Source organism: Manacus candei, unplaced genomic scaffold (genome assembly GCF_025592945.1).
Source record: "Manacus candei isolate 608988 ecotype Guabito, Panama unplaced genomic scaffold, ASM2559294v1 h1tg000014l, whole genome shotgun sequence".
NCBI classification, from domain to species: domain Eukaryota; kingdom Metazoa; phylum Chordata; class Aves; order Passeriformes; family Pipridae; genus Manacus; species Manacus candei.
Window position 1 is genome coordinate 18128353 of NW_026138062.1, and position 18812 is coordinate 18147164.

At 41.4% G+C, this 18812-nt stretch overlaps 1 protein-coding gene and 1 pseudogene across 8 annotated transcripts in view; one reads left to right on the plus strand and one right to left on the minus strand.

Moving 5' to 3' along the window:
- The window catches only part of DHRS12 (dehydrogenase/reductase 12), a 38871-nt gene that overhangs the window by 3357 nt on the left and 16702 nt on the right, over positions 1 to 18812 (plus strand). For 6 of the 8 annotated variants that reach the window (XR_007903321.1, XM_051780222.1, XM_051780219.1 and 3 more), the window contains exons 3-5: positions 1445 to 1527; positions 8772 to 8864; positions 10188 to 10269. Coding sequence is in view for 7 of the 8 variants with exons in the window: in XM_051780222.1 (XP_051636182.1) it covers positions 1445 to 1527; positions 8772 to 8864; positions 10188 to 10269 (258 nt within the window). In the remaining variant the exon portion in view is untranslated. Of the gene's footprint in view, positions 1 to 1444; positions 1528 to 8029; positions 8049 to 8771; positions 8865 to 10187; positions 10270 to 18812 lie in introns of those variants that run through there. The other 2 variants (XM_051780220.1, XM_051780216.1) reach the window with 2 other exon arrangements.
- On the minus strand, positions 6388 to 6502 carry LOC127468186 (uncharacterized; annotated as a pseudogene).

The following is an 18812-nucleotide window of genomic DNA, read 5'->3' on the forward strand; positions in this document are numbered from 1 at the left end:
TTTCTCTCACTCATGAGATCTGTTTCCCTGCGGCAAAGACTGTCTTTCATTCTGATCTGTTCATATTCAGTGCCTGTCTGTGCACGGTCCCTTCCATGGGATGGTGTTTGTGTTACACAAAATGAAGATTAACTGTGTTAAACATCAGTTAGTGTAATTTGTATTGTTTTCCCAGATTCAGGGGTTTCCTATGGCTGCCTGTGATTGTGCACTTGGTAAAAGTAACCCGGACAGCTCTGGAAGTGCTGTGGAGGAAACAGATGCTGTTAGGAAACTTCAGAAGAACCTTGAGGCTTGTTGGCCCCATCAGCTGCATGCCAAGGATACTTGCTATTGTGGTGCTCAGGGGAAAAACTTCTCTCGTAAACAGAAAATTTCATTATCAACCCCCAGACTGGGCTGTGCAGTGTGTGACTGCACTATCCCTAGGGTAGTCTTGGTGTTTTACATTTGGGTTCTGGGCACTAGAAGAGTGACTTGGCACTGTTGTTACTATTATGCATCCTTTGGGATTACATTCCTTGAGCTTTCTAGTGGTGAACTGTTAGCAGTCCCTAAGACACCTTTAAAAATAGGTAAAAGTGACTGAGAGCAAAGCATGACTTGTAATGATCAGAGAATACAAGGCATAAAAATAAAAAAAAAAATGCCTACTTTAGTCCTCTTTTTGAAGGCTTTCTTTAATGTGGCTAAGTGATGAGATCATGGCAAGTATCCAGGTCTCTGAGAAAAACCTTGCCCTGGGTGTTCCTTTCAATGAAAAGTTGGTTGGAAGAGACCTGTAGAGGTCACCTTGTTCAGCATCTCACATGAAGCAACTGTTGGCAACGCTACATCAAACCAGTCATTACTTTGTCTCGCTGCCTGAAACCTGCAAGGATGCATCCTTTTGGGACAGCCTGATCTCTTTAGAAGAAAACTAATGAAAATTATTTTCCTTAATAGATGACCTGAGCCTCCTAAACTGCAATTTGAGGCCATGGTCCTTGTCATATCTCCACTGCTGAGAAGAATTCTTATACCTGGCATTTTTATTTCCTTTTCACAGAGCAATTCTAGTCACTTGTGTTGTTCAAGCCCTTTACTGAACTTTCTAAGGCATGTATCAAAAGAAGCATTTATAATACAGATGCCTTAGCTTCAATCTCCAGTATGGCTCCGGTATTTCATCCACTAAATATGATGTACAGACCTGACAGAAAAAGGTTTGAGCAGACAGTACTTGGAGTGCAGTGGTCTTTTCCATACATGCAGCCTTGTGTGAGGACCCTATTACAGCATGATACTTTCTTCACCTTGCCTGCCTTCATAGGGACCAGAACCAAGCAGAAATCTTCCACCTCTCTTCTTATATCCAAAGTCTCCCCCAGTTAAAGTGCTGATGTCTCCCCCAAATGCAGTTAGCAATTAATTATCAAATGTGTTTCTTGTCTCAATCCACCAGGTGGCACAGTTCATCTGGTTTGCCGAAATAAGGAACGGGCTGAGGTTGCCCAAGAAGAAATAGTGACAGAAACGGGCAATCAGGTGAGTTACCTTTCAGTCTCTTGTTTACTCTTAGAAAAATTGCTAATATTAAAGACTTTGGAGGCCTTGAGATACTGTTTTGACGTTTTATTCTTGTGTTTTTAATAGTGTTTTCATACGGATGTGGAAACATCTTGTAGTTTATCATTCATATGGTTTGATTTCATTTCATTAGGTTATGTTTTCTGTGATAAGTAACATCATTAGCAGCATGCTGTTTTATTTAATGTTTGTTGTTGATATGTTTTGTGGTGTCCTACTTACCATTCCTAACTATGTGGCTGAGGCTTTTAAAAGGTAATGTATTGCAACACTTGCAACAACATTTATGAGTCTACTGCATTGGAGCTGAAGGTTTTATGTGTCTGAATAACATACCCTTGGTTTGCTAAGGTTGGCTACTCTGTTAAGTCCTGTGTGTGGTCCTAGTTCCATGCTCTACATGCCTTTCCATCTCATTTTCTTATAATACCTCTTCCTTACCTCCTTCCTTTTGTTACATATTCTTTTTCTCTGTATGTATCATTCTACAGTACACCCCTGTAGCTGTCACTGTTGTTTTTGCTAATTATTCAGGAGAGTGTGATTATGGAGAAGCACATAGGTCATTAGCTTTTGGGTTTGGCTGGGATAAAGTTAATATTCTTCATAGCAGCTCCTATGGTGCTGTGTTTTGGATTTGTGACCAAACCAGTGTTGACAACCCATGTTTTAGTTATTGCTGAGAGCTCACACAGCATCAAAGCCTTTTCTGGTTCTCACACTGCTCCACCATGAGCAGGCTGAGGGTGGATGAGAAGATGGGAGGGGGATCACTAGGACAGCTGACTCCAGCCAACCAAAGGGATCATCAGTAAAAGCTGGGGGGAAGAAGGAGTAAAGGGGGACATTCACAGTTATGGTGTTTCCCAAATCAGTGATGCATGGGAAGAAGTCCTGCTTTCCTAAGGATTGCTAAATGTCTGCCTGACAGTGGGGAGTAGTGAATGAGTTCTTTATTTTGCATTGTTTACACACAAAGTTCTGCTTCACTTATTAATCTGTCTTTATCTCAGCCCACAAGTTTTATCTATTTTGCCTTTATGATTGTCTACCCCTTTCCACTGAGAGAGGAGTGAGCGAGTAAGTGGTGGTATGGGGCTGAACTACCTACCAGGGTTAATCCACAGCACTTGGATGGAGACCTATCTTCATTTTAAATAATGACTTGGCTCTTGTACACAGTGTTTTGATTCCAGTAATAGTTTTTAATGTGGATCAAAAATTCTGAAGACATTTTATGGTTAGAGATGTCTTATTGACTAAATTTCTGCTTTTAGGTTTCAGCTCCCTAGTGTGACACAACCAGCATTACACTTCAGTTCCTTAATGGAGGTAAATTAGATCAGTTGTTATGTAGAAATAAATACTTCCCAGCTGTCTATAGCTGTGTAATCCCATGGCTATAGTAAGACTGGTGATTATCTGTACTACCTCCCTTGCTAACTGCAGTCAGACAGTCTGGGAAAAGAGGTGAGTTTGACCTCTGAAGGTTCCTTCATGTTCTGTTTTCTGTCATCTGGTGAAACAAAACTTGAGGCAAATAATGTTCTTCCTTTAAAGACAGACGAATTACTGCATTCCCACTCTTTGATAGGCTGCAAACCTGTAGTTTCTGTAGTCATGAAAGAGTACAAGGGCACTGCAGGACTTGTTTGTGACCCTGGGGATGGGGCACTTGTATGAGAGCAGCTTTCAGTGAAGTGTTAGATGAGCTGTACAAGAGGCCCTGTGGGACACGTTGCAGTGGGAAGAGCATTTTAATAAGGAGTCTCCAAGAACATCCTTCTTTATAAGTACTCATTCAGAAGCAATCCATTGAGATAATATAATGCTTGATCTCCAACTTGACAAGCTGTATCCAGACTGAACTTGTTCTTCCAGATAGTTTGGATGGAGATCCTGTTATAGTATATAACAAAGCTTCATTTATAATGAAGTGTATAACCAAAGATTTTTTCCGTTTTCTACAACACATGCCTGAGTTCAGTGCTGAAATGGAGTTACTTGGCAGGCACCTGCACCTAGACCTGGGAACTGGAAAATTCTCCTAATCTGTTAAAGCAGATCCAGTCACGAAGATTAGGTTTCACTTTGAAAATGGCTTTTCTACCACTGAGGACTTTTATAGGGAACAGGCGTGTGTGTCCTTTTCCTGAATCAGTGTGACAGTCTTCAGCAGATAAGTGTTGAATTAGATCTTTTTCAATCTCTGAAATCCCTTGTAATATTGAGCATCTGCCTAAAAAACCTTAACTGTTCTCTACCAGTAGATAACAGTAGTAGCTTTAAAAGTAGAAAGCTTTTAGAGAGGTATCCAGCTCGAAACAGTAGAGCAGTGTCAAGTTTGTGGTCCAGAATGATTCACAGAATGAGTAAGGTTGGAAGGGACCACAGTGGGTCATCTGGTCCAAACTCCCTCATCAAGCAAGGTCATCCTAGAGTACCTTATTACAAGGAGAAAATTCTGACCCTAATTTAACTAAAGAGCTGAAATCCAATGGCTAGAGAGAGTCATGTGCTTTTTATCTTCAGGAAAGCAGAATTATAAGCAGGGAATAATGCCATATAATTTTTTCAGCTTCTTCACTTATCTCATTTGCTTGTATAATGAGTATTTAAAGAAACAACTTGGAAAGAGAGGAGGCCCTTTAATGATTATTTGTTGTTTCGCATGAGAACACATCCTCTGCATAATTATTTTAAAACAGCCTTTTCCTGGGATACGTCATAAGACTATCTGTGGTGTGTCTTTGAGACTAAGCGCTATCTAGGAGAAGAGTAGGAGTTGACATGCCTTTGTATGCAGATAAATGCCACTGTGCTTGTACTATGTAGAACACAACTCTGTAAAAAGGAAAATGAATTGCCTGTAACAAACAGCAAAAGGTTTTTGGTGTTTTTGAGGCAGGCATTATTTCTAGCTTTATCGGTTTAGAAAATTATAACTTTGCTCTATGTCAATATGTCAAGCATCCCCATTCCTGGCCTTAGTATTGCAAAACTGCAAGAGTGTTGTGACATGGGATGACTAACAAGAACTTAGCATTTAATGCAGCAGTTAGCATGGAAGGGGATGCAGAAGGCACCTGATACTCTGAGACAGCCGGAGTGGGTGCAGTGGTGCACCTGAAAGCATACTCTCCCACTCTGGTTGGAGCAGATGTGCCTGGCACATGGGACACTGGTCCAGACGGAGCTCCAGAGGAATAATCTGGCAGATGTTGGGCTGCAGGGAGTGACTGGTGCTTTTCCCTGAGCCTGGGGCAGCGCATGATGGTGGCTTCATTTATTGGGCTCTGCTGTCATCAGGGTGCTGGGCTGCCAGGTGAAGCGACAGCAGGAGGTGAGCAGGCTGCATAGCCATAGGGAATAGAAAGAGGAGATTGACAGGGTCTTTACAGAGAGCCGAAGAGCACATGGTATGGAGGGAAGGATAGCTAGAAGCTGTGCTCGAGTAGCCAGAGGATAGAGACTCCTAAGATGAGGAGGAATGGAAGCTTGTGAGTGCTGGCAACAGAAGGCAGGCTCGTTCTCTGCCTGCAGATGTGCATTTATAAGATAGGTATAGTGCCATGGTAACAGATGAGGAAGAACAGGCTCTGTCAGGGGAGGTGTTAGAGACACATGATCCTGAACAGTTGTTGACAGTGGGAGGAAGTGGTGGGTGATAATGGCTGAAGGCTCCTTCCTATGGGGGATGCAGGCACCCATCTGCAGTCTTGGCTTGATATCTTGAGAGGTTTGTCACTTGCTGGGGATTCAGATCTAAGGTATTGTGGAGAGTCTACTGAGGCTGGTCTGGACCTAGGACCAATACCTCCTGTTGCCCAGGACGTGGGCACCCGTGACATTGTGAGGGGTGACCTGGAGTTCAAGAGTGCTTACAGGGAGTCAAGGGCATGGGGGCCCCAGGAGTGGTCCTCTAAATCCTTACAGTTTAAGGGAAGGGCTTGAGTAGGAGCATACACACCCCGCAGGTCAACACCTGAATGTGCTTCTGGTGTCACTTTGGCCTTTGTCACTTTGTCTATGGCCTTTATGACCTCTTTGACCTCTGAAAAGTGAGTATTGCTGAGCAGCAATGACAAATTAGAGCAAGAGTGTCTTTGCCAGCAGGTTTGCTAAGCTAGTGAGGAGGACTTTAAACTGGTTTCATTAGGTGGTAATCACAGGGACAGTGAATAAATGTCTAGGGGACTGCAAAATGGAGGAAGCTCTCACAGTTTTCATGTGAAAGCAGCATGACTGGGAGCCCATTTCAGATGCCTATACATGAATACACATGATGTAGGAAACACAGGAATCCATGCATGATTGCAGAGCTGTGATCTCACTGGGATTAGAGAGAAATGGTTGGCATTACTAGAGTGGTGGAGTAGATGTATTCCCTTGCCCTTTGTGCTGCTTTTGGCTGGAATAGAGTTAATTTTCTTCATAATGGCTAGCATGGGGCTGTGTTTTGGATTTGTGCTGAAGACAGGGTTGCTAATACAGAGATGTTTTTGTTAATGCTGAGCAGTGCTTACACAGAACCAAACCCTTTTCTGCTTTTCATACTGCCATGCTGGCAAGGCAGTTGGGTATGCATAGGAGGTTGGGAGGAGACACAGTTGGGACAGGTTGACAAACTGACCAAAGAGATATTCCAGACCATGTGACATCATGCTCAGTTTATGAAGTGGAGGGAAGAAGGAGGAAGGGGGGGATGTTTGGAGTGATGGCATTTTGTCTTCCCAAGTAACAGTTACGTGTGATGTGGCCCTGCACTCCTGCACACCTGCCTGCCCTTGGGAAGCAGGGGATTAGTTCCTTGTGAAAAGCCTACAGCACCTAGTATTCCCAGGCAGTCTCCCATCCAAGTACTAGGCCCAACCCTGCTTAGCTTGTAAGATCAGATGAGACTGGGCATTCTCAGGGTGGAATGGCCATGGGCTTGTTTTGCTTTGCTTGCGTGTGTTTCTTTTGCTTTCCCTATTAAACTGTCTTTACCTCAACCCGTGAGTTTTCTAGCCTTTACCCTTCCGATTCTCTCCCAGTCCTGATGGTGTGGGAGTGGCTGTGTGGTACTTGGCTGCTGGCTGAGGTTAAACCACAACACTGTTTTAGAAACACAACCTGGAAAGTCAAGGAAGAGGAGTGCTCTCTGCAAGGCAGTGGCTCGAATTCATGAAGCTTTGCTTTGAAATGGGTAATGACCCATTGAGAACTTTTGGGTAAGGTGCAGAGGTCATACCAGTGTGGGTGACATCATGGTGGATGTCTGCTGTAGACTGCCTGATGAAGTAGAGGAAGTAGATGAAGTCTTCTTAGAGGTCTGAGGAAGCCCCATGGTCACAGGTCCTGCTATTCATGGAGGACTTGAACCACCCTGACACCTGCTGGCAGCATGTCAGGGCATAAACAACCCAGGAAATTTCTGGAGAACATCAAAGATGATTTTTTTTATATGAGTGTCGGCCAAGCCAGCTAGAGGTGATCTCTGCTGGACTTGCTATCAGTAGCAGTCTTGAACAGCTGCCTTGGTGGAAGGGGTCATGAGATTGTGGAATTTAAGATCAAGACAGACAAGAAGGATGAGTAGTAGAATGACAATATTTGGGTTTAGGAAAGAAGATTTTTGTTTTGTTTTTTATGGAGCTGTTTGGTAGCAAAAGGCCGTGGAAAAGCTGGTTGATCTTCAAAGAAAAGCTCTTCAAAGTGGGAAGTTCTTCCTGTTAACTGGAAAAAGACAAATCACTCATCTTCAAAAAAGGCAAGCAGAATTTGGGGAACTACAATTGATCAGCCTCACCTTGCTCCCCAGAAAACTACAGAGCAAATCCTCATGAGAGCCATGAAAGACAGGGAGGTGACTGAGAAAACACAGTGTGAATTTTTCAAGGGCCAACCTGGACTGACTGTCCTGATTGCTGCATTTGATGAGATAGCTCTGCCTATGGACAAGAAGGAAGCAGTGTGCTCCTGAGGTTTGACAAGGCTTTTTACATGCTATCCTTGTAGCCATTTTGGAGAGATGCAGTTTGAACTGGTGGATGACAAGGTGGGTGGAAAACTGTCTGAACATTTGGCTCAGAAAGTAACGATCAACAGAACAAAGCTGATCTGTTAATGATTTTTAGTGGCAACCCCCATGAGTCAATACAGGGGCAAAAATTGATTATATCTCTTTAACAGCTCAGGTGATGATGTGGAGTGCAGTCTTTGTCTAGCTGGCTGGAAAGCAGCTTTGCAGAAAGGGACGTGGGGGTGACAAGTTGTTTCTGAGGGAGCAGTGTGCCCTGTGACAAGGAAGGACAACACACCCCAGGCTGTGTGAACGTGAGTCTAGCCACCAGGCAGAGGGAGGTGTATCTTCCTCTCTGTTAAGTCTTTGTGAGATCACAACAGGACTCCTGTGCCCAGTTTTGGACTCTCTAGGTTGAGGAAGTCATCGATGTCTTGCAAGTCCAGTGGAGGGTGCCCAGGTGACAAGGGAAATGGTACATGTGATGTACAGTGTGAGTCTAGGGGGCTGATTTTGCTCAGTGTTGAGAAGGCCGAGGTGGGTCTTACTGTAGTCTACAACCATGTGATGGGAGTGTGGAGGAAAGACAGTACTAGGCTTCTCCTGGAGGTCTGCAGTGAAAGGACCAGAGGCAGCCAACACAGATTAGAACAGGGTAAAAAAATGCTGAGTAGATAGTAGGAAAAACTTTCACCATGGGGGTAATCAAGCACTTGAGCAGGGGGCTCAGACAGGCTGTTGAATCTCCATGTTTGCCAAGCAGCCTCCAGAGGTCCCTTCCAAGCTAAATTATTCTCTAATGCTGTGACCTTGAACATTTCATTGGAAAGTTCCTTACAGCCAAAGAGGAAGCTGCTGTATGAATTGTTTAAACTGAAGTTTTGCAAGCTTTGCAGTATTTTTCTAGTTCTCTGCTATGCATGACTGTCTGTCACGTATTTATCTAAGTAGGACTCTCTCTTAATAACTTTGGCATTAAAAAGCTGTGTCTCAGAAGCAGCTGAATCAAGTGACTAAGCATGTTTTAAGGACTAGAATTATATTTCCCAGTTGTGCATGTTAACCTGTTTTAGTTGTGTTCTGGAGACAATATTTTTTTTCATACTGCTTAAGTACTTTTTCACCTAGACAAGCCTAAGCAGTGAAAAGGATCTCTTCACTGTCCCTGTTATTTATAAGTTAGTTTCTTTTCTTTTAGAATATCTTCTTGCATATTGTGGATATGTCTAATCCCAAGGAAGTATGGAAGTTTGCTGAAAAATTCAGAAATGAACATAAATTAAACGTGTTGGTAAGTTTACATACTTAAACCTTGTGTCTGTCTTTGGAGTGCATAGCCTCTTAATTTGTCCAACAGGTCATGTAGATGTCACAATTTGTCTTCCAATTCTCTGCTTAATTTTTTCTAAATGTTTTTTCAGACGTCCCCATGGTCTGTTTGCTCTTGTCCATTCTCAGTTCACAAAGATATGCTAAAAGAAGAGAGAAGAGCAGTACTTTTTCAGCTGCATCTTTTGAGACTCTTATCACACACTTTTTGTTTTGACTTCCATTACTAGTTACTTTGTCCCTCTTAAAACTAGACCTTCCTAAAGATTAAACTTTTATGAAAAGTCTAAAGACAAGTCTAAAATAGAGCCAGGGAGAGAGCAAACAGTTAAATATCATGGTTGGTAAGGGGCTCAGTACACTTTCCCCTTTATTTAGCAGTGAAAATTTGCTCAGGGGGCTGTTCTAAAGCTGAGGCACCTGGAGCAGTTCTTTTCTTGCTTAGTAGATGAGGAACTTCTGATAAAAATGGGAAAACAGCTTTTGAGGAGTGGCAGTGAACGAGCAGGAAGGTGTGTAGGGACAGATATTGTTTTGAGGTGAGAAAGAAAAGCTCGAGCTCCCTCTGGAAGGTAAAATAGGGAAAGAAGTGTGTCTGAGCTTATGCTGGTTGCACACAGCTTGTAGGCTTCTGGCTGTTCATGAGGATGTGCCTTACAGTACATACCAACTGTGTGGTGCAGCACTGTTCTTGGCAGTGTGTGAGCCAGGTGAGGCATCTGGGCAGAATTGCCAGCTCGACAGAAAAGCTGGGATCCTACAACCAGGACACCAAGTCACTATGAAGCACCTCTGCTAATTAGTTCTGCTCTTCTCAGGGCTAACTATGAAGCAGCAACCTGCTGACCTGGATAACCTGCCAAATTTGGAGCTTATTTGTTTTTTTTTGCTGAGGGTGGGAGTTCCTGTGGGTCATTCTACTGCATGTTGTACAGTTTAATTATGCATATTGAAGTTCCAATATTTTTTCTACAAAATAAAAAAAAATGCTTGCATATTACTTTCTGTGAAAAAAAGAGTTTAAAGACTTCGGGTAAGGCACTGAGGACTGTTGGTTCTTAGTGTAATACATCTGTGGTGAGCCATTTCTCTGGGGATTCTTTCTTTTGTGAGAAAGCTCTATGATCAGCCATAGAGTGACTTGGAATAGCATGGTTTATTGAAACAGGTTGTAGCTTTGTGTTGCAGTGTCAAAACCCAGCAAACTAACATTGACTGCTTGTACGTGTGGATTTCCTTGTAGACATTTGTGTAGATTATTTTGTTTAAAGGAGTTGTTTTACAGATCAACAATGCAGGATGTATGGTGAATAACAGAGAGTTAACTGAAGATGGACTTGAAAAAAACTTTGCAACAAACACTTTGGGTGAGTATGGATTGTTTAGTTCTGGAACATACTTATTTTGGTTACAGAAGTCTGTTTGTATAGCTGGATTCATGAGGAATGTATTCCTGCTTAAAGAGGGATTGTACCAGTGCTAAGCCAGGGAAGGAGCAGAGAAGGAAAAGAAGAAATATTACAGCTTGTTTGGAGTGTCATTGTTTTTAATTTCTCAATTTTTCAATTGTTCTACTGCCAGCACCTTTATTTATCATAGCAGCAGTGGACAACTGCAGATAAGATTTAATTAAATAATTCAAAATTTGCTAGGAAATTTTGTTCCAAGCAGTGCTGGTAATGATGGTCTTTGTAATAAGTGTGCTTCTGTGGCTTGCACAGAGCTTGGAGCATGTTCAGGTATTTAAACAGACGTTCAAATGTGTCAGTAGGCTTGCACAGCCCTGTTTGGTGAGACAGGCACTGAGTAGGAAGACTGTGCTGTATACAGTGCCCTGCACTCTCTCAAAGAGATGTAATCTCTAGTCAGGTGATAGAGCAGTAGTGGGCAAGTCTCGGGCACTCCACATATAAGGGGCCTAACCTATGAACTGTGTCGTGGTGGTGTAAGAGGCACAAGTGAAGGGAAGCAAGTCAAGAGGAAAGGGGAGATGCGGATGAGCAGGGAAGATGGCAAGGAAAGTGGAAAGTTCCCCCATAAAAGCCCTGGAAAAGATGTGAGCAAACAACGAGCCAGCAGAGAGAAGAGCTGCTGCTGCTGATACCTGTAGGGCTGAAAGCTGCACCTCTGGCAAAGAGAGATGTGGTGCTTGCATCAACCAAGAGTCCTGACGCTCTGTCTCTGTGCAATGTAGGTGGTTCTCTCAAGAAATTGCCTTTAATATATTCAAAAGTGATGCATTAAGGAGGAACTGTGGTGCTTTCATGTTTTTCTCCTGTTCATCAGCGTCTGGAATGAGGAAGGGGAAAGCTTAGGCTATAAAGATAAGGCATTTATAGAACTAGCATAACCTGGAAACCACTGTTGGTTTTTATTCTTAGCCTTTTTCCTGTGTTGCTTTGTAAACTAACATTTTAGGTATAAATGTCCTGTGCTTTGCTGATATAATGTATACAACTTATTTTTTTCTGATAGTCTGACTAAATTAAACTGACAAATCAAGAATAAAGGCACAGATTCATTTCCTTCAAACTAATCTTCTGCTAACATTCTTTTGTTTCCCATAGTCAAAAAATTCATAATTATTTTATTTTGCCATCAAGTTTCCCCTGGCTGCAGAAGTACAAGAACTTCTGCACTGAGAAATGTATTCACCTTAAATTAGTTTAACCCTCTTGTGGCTTTTCAAACAAAAATCCAGCAGTGTGCAAAGGTACAGTTCTTTCAGAGAGAAGCAGAGTGAAACAAATAATACAGTCTGAATGCAAAAGCTTGTTTTGGTTTAGTTTTAAACATTGAGGAAGTTAATTGCTGATGAACCGTACTAGTGCATCACTTGAATTATGTTTTATCACAAAAGTAGAAGCAGCAAGTTCTGCTTTCCCAGCTGTAAATCAGCCTCACTAGTGATATACAGCTGCACAGAGGAAGCTGAATTATGGTTGTAGCAAACTAGGAAAATGCCTTGTATTATCTTTTGTGAATATTACTTATAGATCTCCTTTATTTATTTGTGTATCACTTGCTGCATGGTTGTATAAGAAGTTTAAGGAGGTGAGGCATCCTCTGTTGTCCAGGTTCTTCAGAGTTCAAACAAGGACTGGGTTCTTTGCTTAGACTGGTTCTCTCTAGACAACAATAAGGATTAAATTTTGAATCTCTTAGAACAGAGTGGGACTTGGTTGAGCTGGAAGAGGCTGGCTGTACAAGAGAAAGCTTCTGTGCTTGCTGGTCAGACACACATGGAGGACCAGTGCTACAAAGTGCATGCTTTTTTGTTAAAAATTGCAGATAGGGTAATAAATCGTAACTTCTGGAGCCATAGTAGGAGAAAGCTGTTTGGAGAAACACCTCTCAGAGTAGATGCTGTGTTATTTTCCCAAGCATGAGATGCCTTTGGGTGTGCTTCACTTTGGAGAAGTTATTTCTCTGTCAGTAACTACCTGTGGTTATAGGTTCCCAGAGAAAAACTTGGCTAAATTAGGTATGGCTGGTATATAGGTTGGCTGTAAACTAGCATGTGGTCTGAGAGGACAAATTAAATTCCCCTCTCTGTCCCAGCAGCACTAAAGCCTGAAGGGTGGTGTGGGCTCAAGACCCCTGTTTAGAAAATCTGGAGTTGTTCCCCTCGGTAGCAGCACGGAAATGCTTGAATGATCTCTGCAGAAACAAGATAGAATAATATCAGTATCTTTTGCAGATCTTCACATTAAGGGTGTTCCTTCTACGTTTCTTTCACTGTTTACTTCTACCCTGGATCTTAGCTCTGGTCTAGTAAAGGAGCATGTAGGTCTAATAATGCAAGACTCTGAAATATCAAAAGCTTTAAATGCACAACAGGGTCTTTGAATTCTGTATCTGATAAACGCTTCTATAAGCAGTAAATTTACTCTTTTAGGTGTCTGAAATGCTGTGGAGCTTTTAAATTCACTCTAGGAATATTTCCCTCGTAACTGATCTGTTAGTCCATTTCTGAGCATAATGGATACCAAGAGTTCAGTTCTAATTGATCATGTGCCTTGTGAAACACATTTTTTATCTTGATCTTTTCTTGGGCGTATATGGGACAGAAAGGACTGCATATATACAAATTTAATACTGGTTGGAATAGGAAGTAAAATTCCTTTAATGTAAAACACTGCTGACTGGCTAATTGAGGACAGCAACTGAAATAGGACATGTACAATCCTCTCTGATGTTGTCAGAATATGCAGGTGGGTGAAGGTCAGGAATATGCAAAATGCAGGTTGAAAGTTCAGGCTTTGTATGGTTTATCTGATATTCAAGTTCAGACTGTAAGCTGCTTTGAGCAGGCAGTGGCAGCTGCATCTGTGCTGGTGCCTGTAGCATCCTTAGAATGGGGATCAGGCTCAAACACTGTGTGGCTTGTCATGATTCTGTTGTTAGTGTCAAATGAAATACTGTTCCTTTTTTCCCTGCTAGAGCCTCAAGAATTGTTGACTGATTGTTGGAGCTCAGTGAAGGTGTAGAGAGCAGAACAGCTGTGGAGCACTCAGACTCAAATGTGGGAACACTAACCAGACATGAGTCTGAAATAGCACTTTGCTGATTGAAACACACCCTCAGTACGAAATGGAGTGACTGGCTTGGGGTGATGCGGGCAGGTTTCCTGGGGAGCTGCCAATCCTGATGGGCAGATTTTTATTTTTGTATTCTTTAGTTTGTGATTTTGCCCTTACATTTCTTCCTGTGGGCTGACCATGTACTCAGGGTTGTATCTGGGAGTTGGGCAGCAACAAGCAATTATTTCATCTGATGAGACTTGCAAACTTCTGAGTCAACATTTTTTTTTATTTAATTTTATTTTACTTGTTTTAGTATAACTCCCAGCAAAGACTATTAAAGATGGCCCTATTTAGTAATTTTAGAAAAAAATGTCAGCATTGATAAGCACATGTCAGCAAAAGCAGCATGTCCTCATTAAAGCACCAGACATTTAGCTGAAACAATCTTTGTTCCTCTATTTTATAGCCTGCCTGACTTTACTTTTACTCAACACATCTTCCTTCTTGACATGGAAAAATGGCATATATGTTACATTTTTATTGCTACTTACCAGCCAAGAGGATGCTAAAACACACTCAGAGATAAATAAATGATGCTCCCAGTATGCACCTTTTCTTCAATCTAATGTGCTCTCATGTTTTAATAATATATAGACATATACATTTACTCTCTGTCCAAGAAGCAGTAGAGCCAGAGGAAATAAGATGTTTATCTATCACAGTAGCAGTACAGCCCATCTATGGCAAACTCCCCAACCTGTATGGGTATTTGTCAGTCTCTTCCCTACACATTTACTGTATCTAACTGGTGTTTCACACAAGCCGGTGGAGCCTGATCAACTGTGTTCTGAATTACTTGGAAGTCAAACAACTTGGATATCAGCTGCCAGTCTGCCATAAGTTCAATGCCTGATCTTTGGCAAGACAATCTCACCTGTGAAAAGGAGAGTGTGATACCAGTTTTCTTTCTAAAGAGCTTTGAGACTTACAGATGAGAGATGCCACCTGAAAGGATAAGGTTTAATATAATTGCACATCCAGTAGCTGTACTAAAGCCTAGGTTCCCAGGACACAGAGGAACCCTTATTGAGCTGAGCTTTGTAATTTGAGGGAAATGTAAACCTTTGTTTTGTCTTTCATGTTTATTGACTCTTCCTACATACTCTGTTATTGCTAGTGCATTGGAATTGACCCTCAGAGACAGCACACTAAAATCTTCATTCCTGAGCTTGTACTCAGGAAAGAGTCTCAGGGATATCTGAGACTAAGAACTGCATAAATTGTAGGCTTGAAAAGATAACCAGGTCAAGGAAGAATGTCAGTTTGTTTGTTGGGGGTTTTTTGTGTATTTTTACTTGGACTCAAGAAAAGCAAGCCAGTTTATCTGATTTTTACCAGACGAATGAGCCATTGAAATCTGTACAATAGAAGTTTTTTGGTGGTTAGTTGGTTTTTTTTTGTTCCCACTTTTTTTCACAGTCGAAATAACACTGTTCCTACTAATACTGCAGAGCTCAGGCAGATGAAAAACTTCACTGAGTATGGGTGCTGGCTGCCTGCCCTTCTCTGAATGTTAGCAGGCTTAGAAACCTCACCAGCAATTTGCCACTGATTGCCAGATAGAACATCAAGCAAAAAACATTCTAGAATCCACCAAGACACTTGCGTCTAGAATAATTGCATCATCAATTAATTTGGTGTTATAAACAGGTAGTGGCTTTACAGTATTACTTCTGCTGAAACCATAATTTTCTTTAAAATTGATTTCTAAAGTACAGGTTTTAGGGTCACGTTAAATCTGTAAAGCAGACTGTGTTGATGTACTATTATTAAATGTGATATCCTGTTGATTTTTAAGTCTGAAATATGTGAATCCTAAGGAGGCTTCCAGGTTTTAGCAGACTAAAGCTCATTTACAACACCAGCAGTTTGGAAATCTACATTCACAGTGTTTGTTTGTATTTTCTGTTAGGGCTGTTCTTTATTTTGCTTGGTTTCATGTTCTACATTTGTAGCCTTCTGGGGGAAAGACTAATGTCTAATACACTGTAGACTGCTGTCCCTTGCACTAGGATAGCTTTTGGTTTGTTCATGTTGTGAGATCCACAGTGAAATAACTGTTGCAAGAACATGCACCTTTCCTCAAGACCTAAAAGTAGTGTTTTGCATACAGTCCCTTCAGCTTCTACATCAGGTCATGGGAGAGGTAGCATAATTCTGTTTAGGAGTTTATGAAGCAGACAGGCTGGTTTTTATAGTTTTTTGGGCTTTTTTTAAAACAACCGATGATATGAATTGAATGTTTATCTCTATAACAGTGCCTCATTTTCTACACTTACATCATTAATGATTCACTCTGTGATTGTGAAACCACTGAATTAGTACTTATCCAGCTTGACAGAATAGCTCACTCTGTGAAGTCAAAAATGGGAGTTATTAATTAGAGCACAATATTGGATTACTCAACTAAATTGAGAAGATCTCAGAGCAAGTGGAGCAATTACAAAACAGGCCACAAGGGAATGTATGGTGATTCAATATTTTTGGTGTTTTGTTTTTTTTTTTTTTTTTATTTAGCAAGTAAATATGAAACTTAAATAAACATGAATATGATCAGCACTTGTGAGGGAGTGTGTATGAACAGAATGTGTTCCTATAAAATGCCATGCTCAATACTTTTATGTGGAATGACTATGTGTAATGCATAGACTGGCAACCCACGCTGTCTACTTTACCATATGATACAGTTGGTTTAATGATGCGTAATGGTGGAGTTGCTCTGTAGGAAAGTTTTAATTACACTGTATTATATGTGATTTCCTATTATGTGAGTTCAGCTTCAGGACATAGAGTTTACAGTAATTTTTCCAAAGCAAAGCTGATGTTGCAGAGGCTGTTTATCTTTAAAAGAAGTTGTACATCAATCCCAGGAGCCTTTCTAACTGGAGAGAACAGGGCAAGCAGGTACTGTGTCAAACTTCATTATACAGAACCTTGTCCAGTAGGTTTTGCTAGTGAGCTCTTCACCTTGGCAGAGTTCATTGAGGGCAAGACAAAATCCTGTATGTGAGTGTGATAGACTGGACTCACCTTCTGCATTCCTGCTGCTTCTGAGCAAACTCCTAAATTCATCTTGCTGGACTCCTTTGTGTCACAGAAAATACTTCTTTTCAAAGGGAAATGCTATATACCATTTCACTGATTTCCCCCCCCGCCCCTGCCCCTTCCCCTGTTACACTGGTGAGTGGGAGACAATCTTTTGGGCCATGTAGACATTATACCTTCCAATGACAGGAAATGATGATGTCACACAGTCCTAGATGCAGGTATTGCAGCCATATGTCCAGCACTGCCTGTGGGTGCACTCACAGCTCCCTGCCTGCTGCTGGGCTGGAGATGTGTGTGAGCGAGAGGCTGCTGCTCGATTTTCTGCTGTAATTCAAAGTAGCCTGCTCTTTTCCACAGGCACTCAGACCTGTGCAAGAAATGGGCCGTAGTCCAGGAGAACTGTTCAGACAGAAACATTTTGCTCTCAGTTGCTATGTATCCTAGAGGGCTCTCAATTCCTCCTCTGTCATGGATACAACTGCTGAGGAACAGGCACTGGGAAATGTGGTGGCCTCAAGGCTGAGCATCTCCATTCACAGAGTATGTGCTCGAGATGGGGACGTGCTTTCTCCAGAATCCCCCAGGAATACTGGCGGTCCTTTTTTTTCTGGGGAAAAAAAGGTATTCCTTTGTTTCTGACAGAACCATGAAGGTCCTCTCAGGGAAGGAACAGGATCACCAAGATATCCAATGCTTAATGCTTTTAGTGGAAGGCACATCTCCATTGATCGTCACCTTTCCTTTCACGTACTTTTGTGTTAAACTATTAAATAAAAAAGAAACCTCAAAAAATCTGTACAGTTTGAACACAGTGATAATTAAGCATTAGTCACATTTGATATGCTTTACCTTTTTTAACTAAGCTTCATGGGAGGAGGTTTCTCCTTTAACAGACAAAAATTATTTTTATATCAAGGAAAGGTACTAGAATGCTCAAGTGTTCATTTTGGAAAGGCTGATATCCAGTACATTGGTATTAATACTCAAATACTGGCAAAAGGATATATAATTTGGATATTACCTTGATTTCCTTAAGTAGGGGCAGAGGTGAATATTAGTTTCTTCTACCAAATCAGTCCTGGTTTTGCTTGCAAAGTTGTTTGTTTGGTTTTTTTTAATCAGAAAAATTTCCTTTTTTTTTTCCTATAGTGTTAATACAATCCATGTTTTTATAAGGACTGTGGCAGGCAATGCATTCATTTGCAGCTTCCCCTTGTACTTAGAAATTAATTTCTGTGTTGCTGCATGCTGCGATATAGCTGTGCTTGACAAAATACCTGCCGTGAGGTACATGGCTGTGCCAGGCCTCTGCACTGGCTCTACTGAGTGTCCTTCCTATCTGCCTGAATAAAAAATGTGGAAGTTTCAAGTGATCATGATGTATTCCAACCCACAATAAACCTTATTATAAGGTATATCTATTCTGCTATTACTGTTCTAATTTCTTGTGCAGCCTGTTTTGCCTAACAGACCAGCCCAGGCAAATAGGAACGTATAACATCCAAGTATATTTGTTAAAGCAGTAAGGAGTTTGTGTTCAAACCCTTAAAACAGGGACAGTAGTTGGTGAAATATTTAGTAGTGGGTGAGATTATATGCTTCAGCCTTAATGCCTGATGCATTGCATCTGTGGGTGTTTTGAGATGCTGTTGCTTAGCATAGGAAAGGAAGCTGGGATCAAAACTATTCTGTTTGTGCTCTGTCTCAAAGCAAATGAGCAAGTGGTTTTATGTGGCAAAAAGATAGAATGCTCTGGCTTTGTGGGATTTACCAAATTCTTAATAAACTTGAGGAAGAGAGGAGACACTGGTATTGCAGTTAGTTTGTGGTTTTAAATAAGCACATAAACTTCTGACAAGCTGTAGTTGCTCTAAGCAGGATTTCTGGCATGAAACATTTCTCCCCTCCAGCTGGAAAACAAAACAAAACTCAGTTGTTAATGAGGCAACGTTAATGCATTCATCTTTGCAGCTTTTTGGAATTAACAAATCAACATGAAGCCCCTTAAAAGTGTAAAGTAATCTGCAGGACAGTAAAATCGAGCATCGTCATAGCTGGTGCATTGCAGCTCTGCCTTTAGGAGATGCAGCTTATTTAACCAAGACATAATGCTACTTTGCATTTTGAAGAATCCATAGCAAAACAACGTGTAATTCAGGCTCTCAGCTTGTACTGAAGTGATTTTTTTCTTTTTTTTTTTTTTTTTTCCGTCGCGGCAGCGCGGCAGTCTCCCATGACAGGCACTGGTAGTTCTTGTCCTAATGATGTCATCGCTC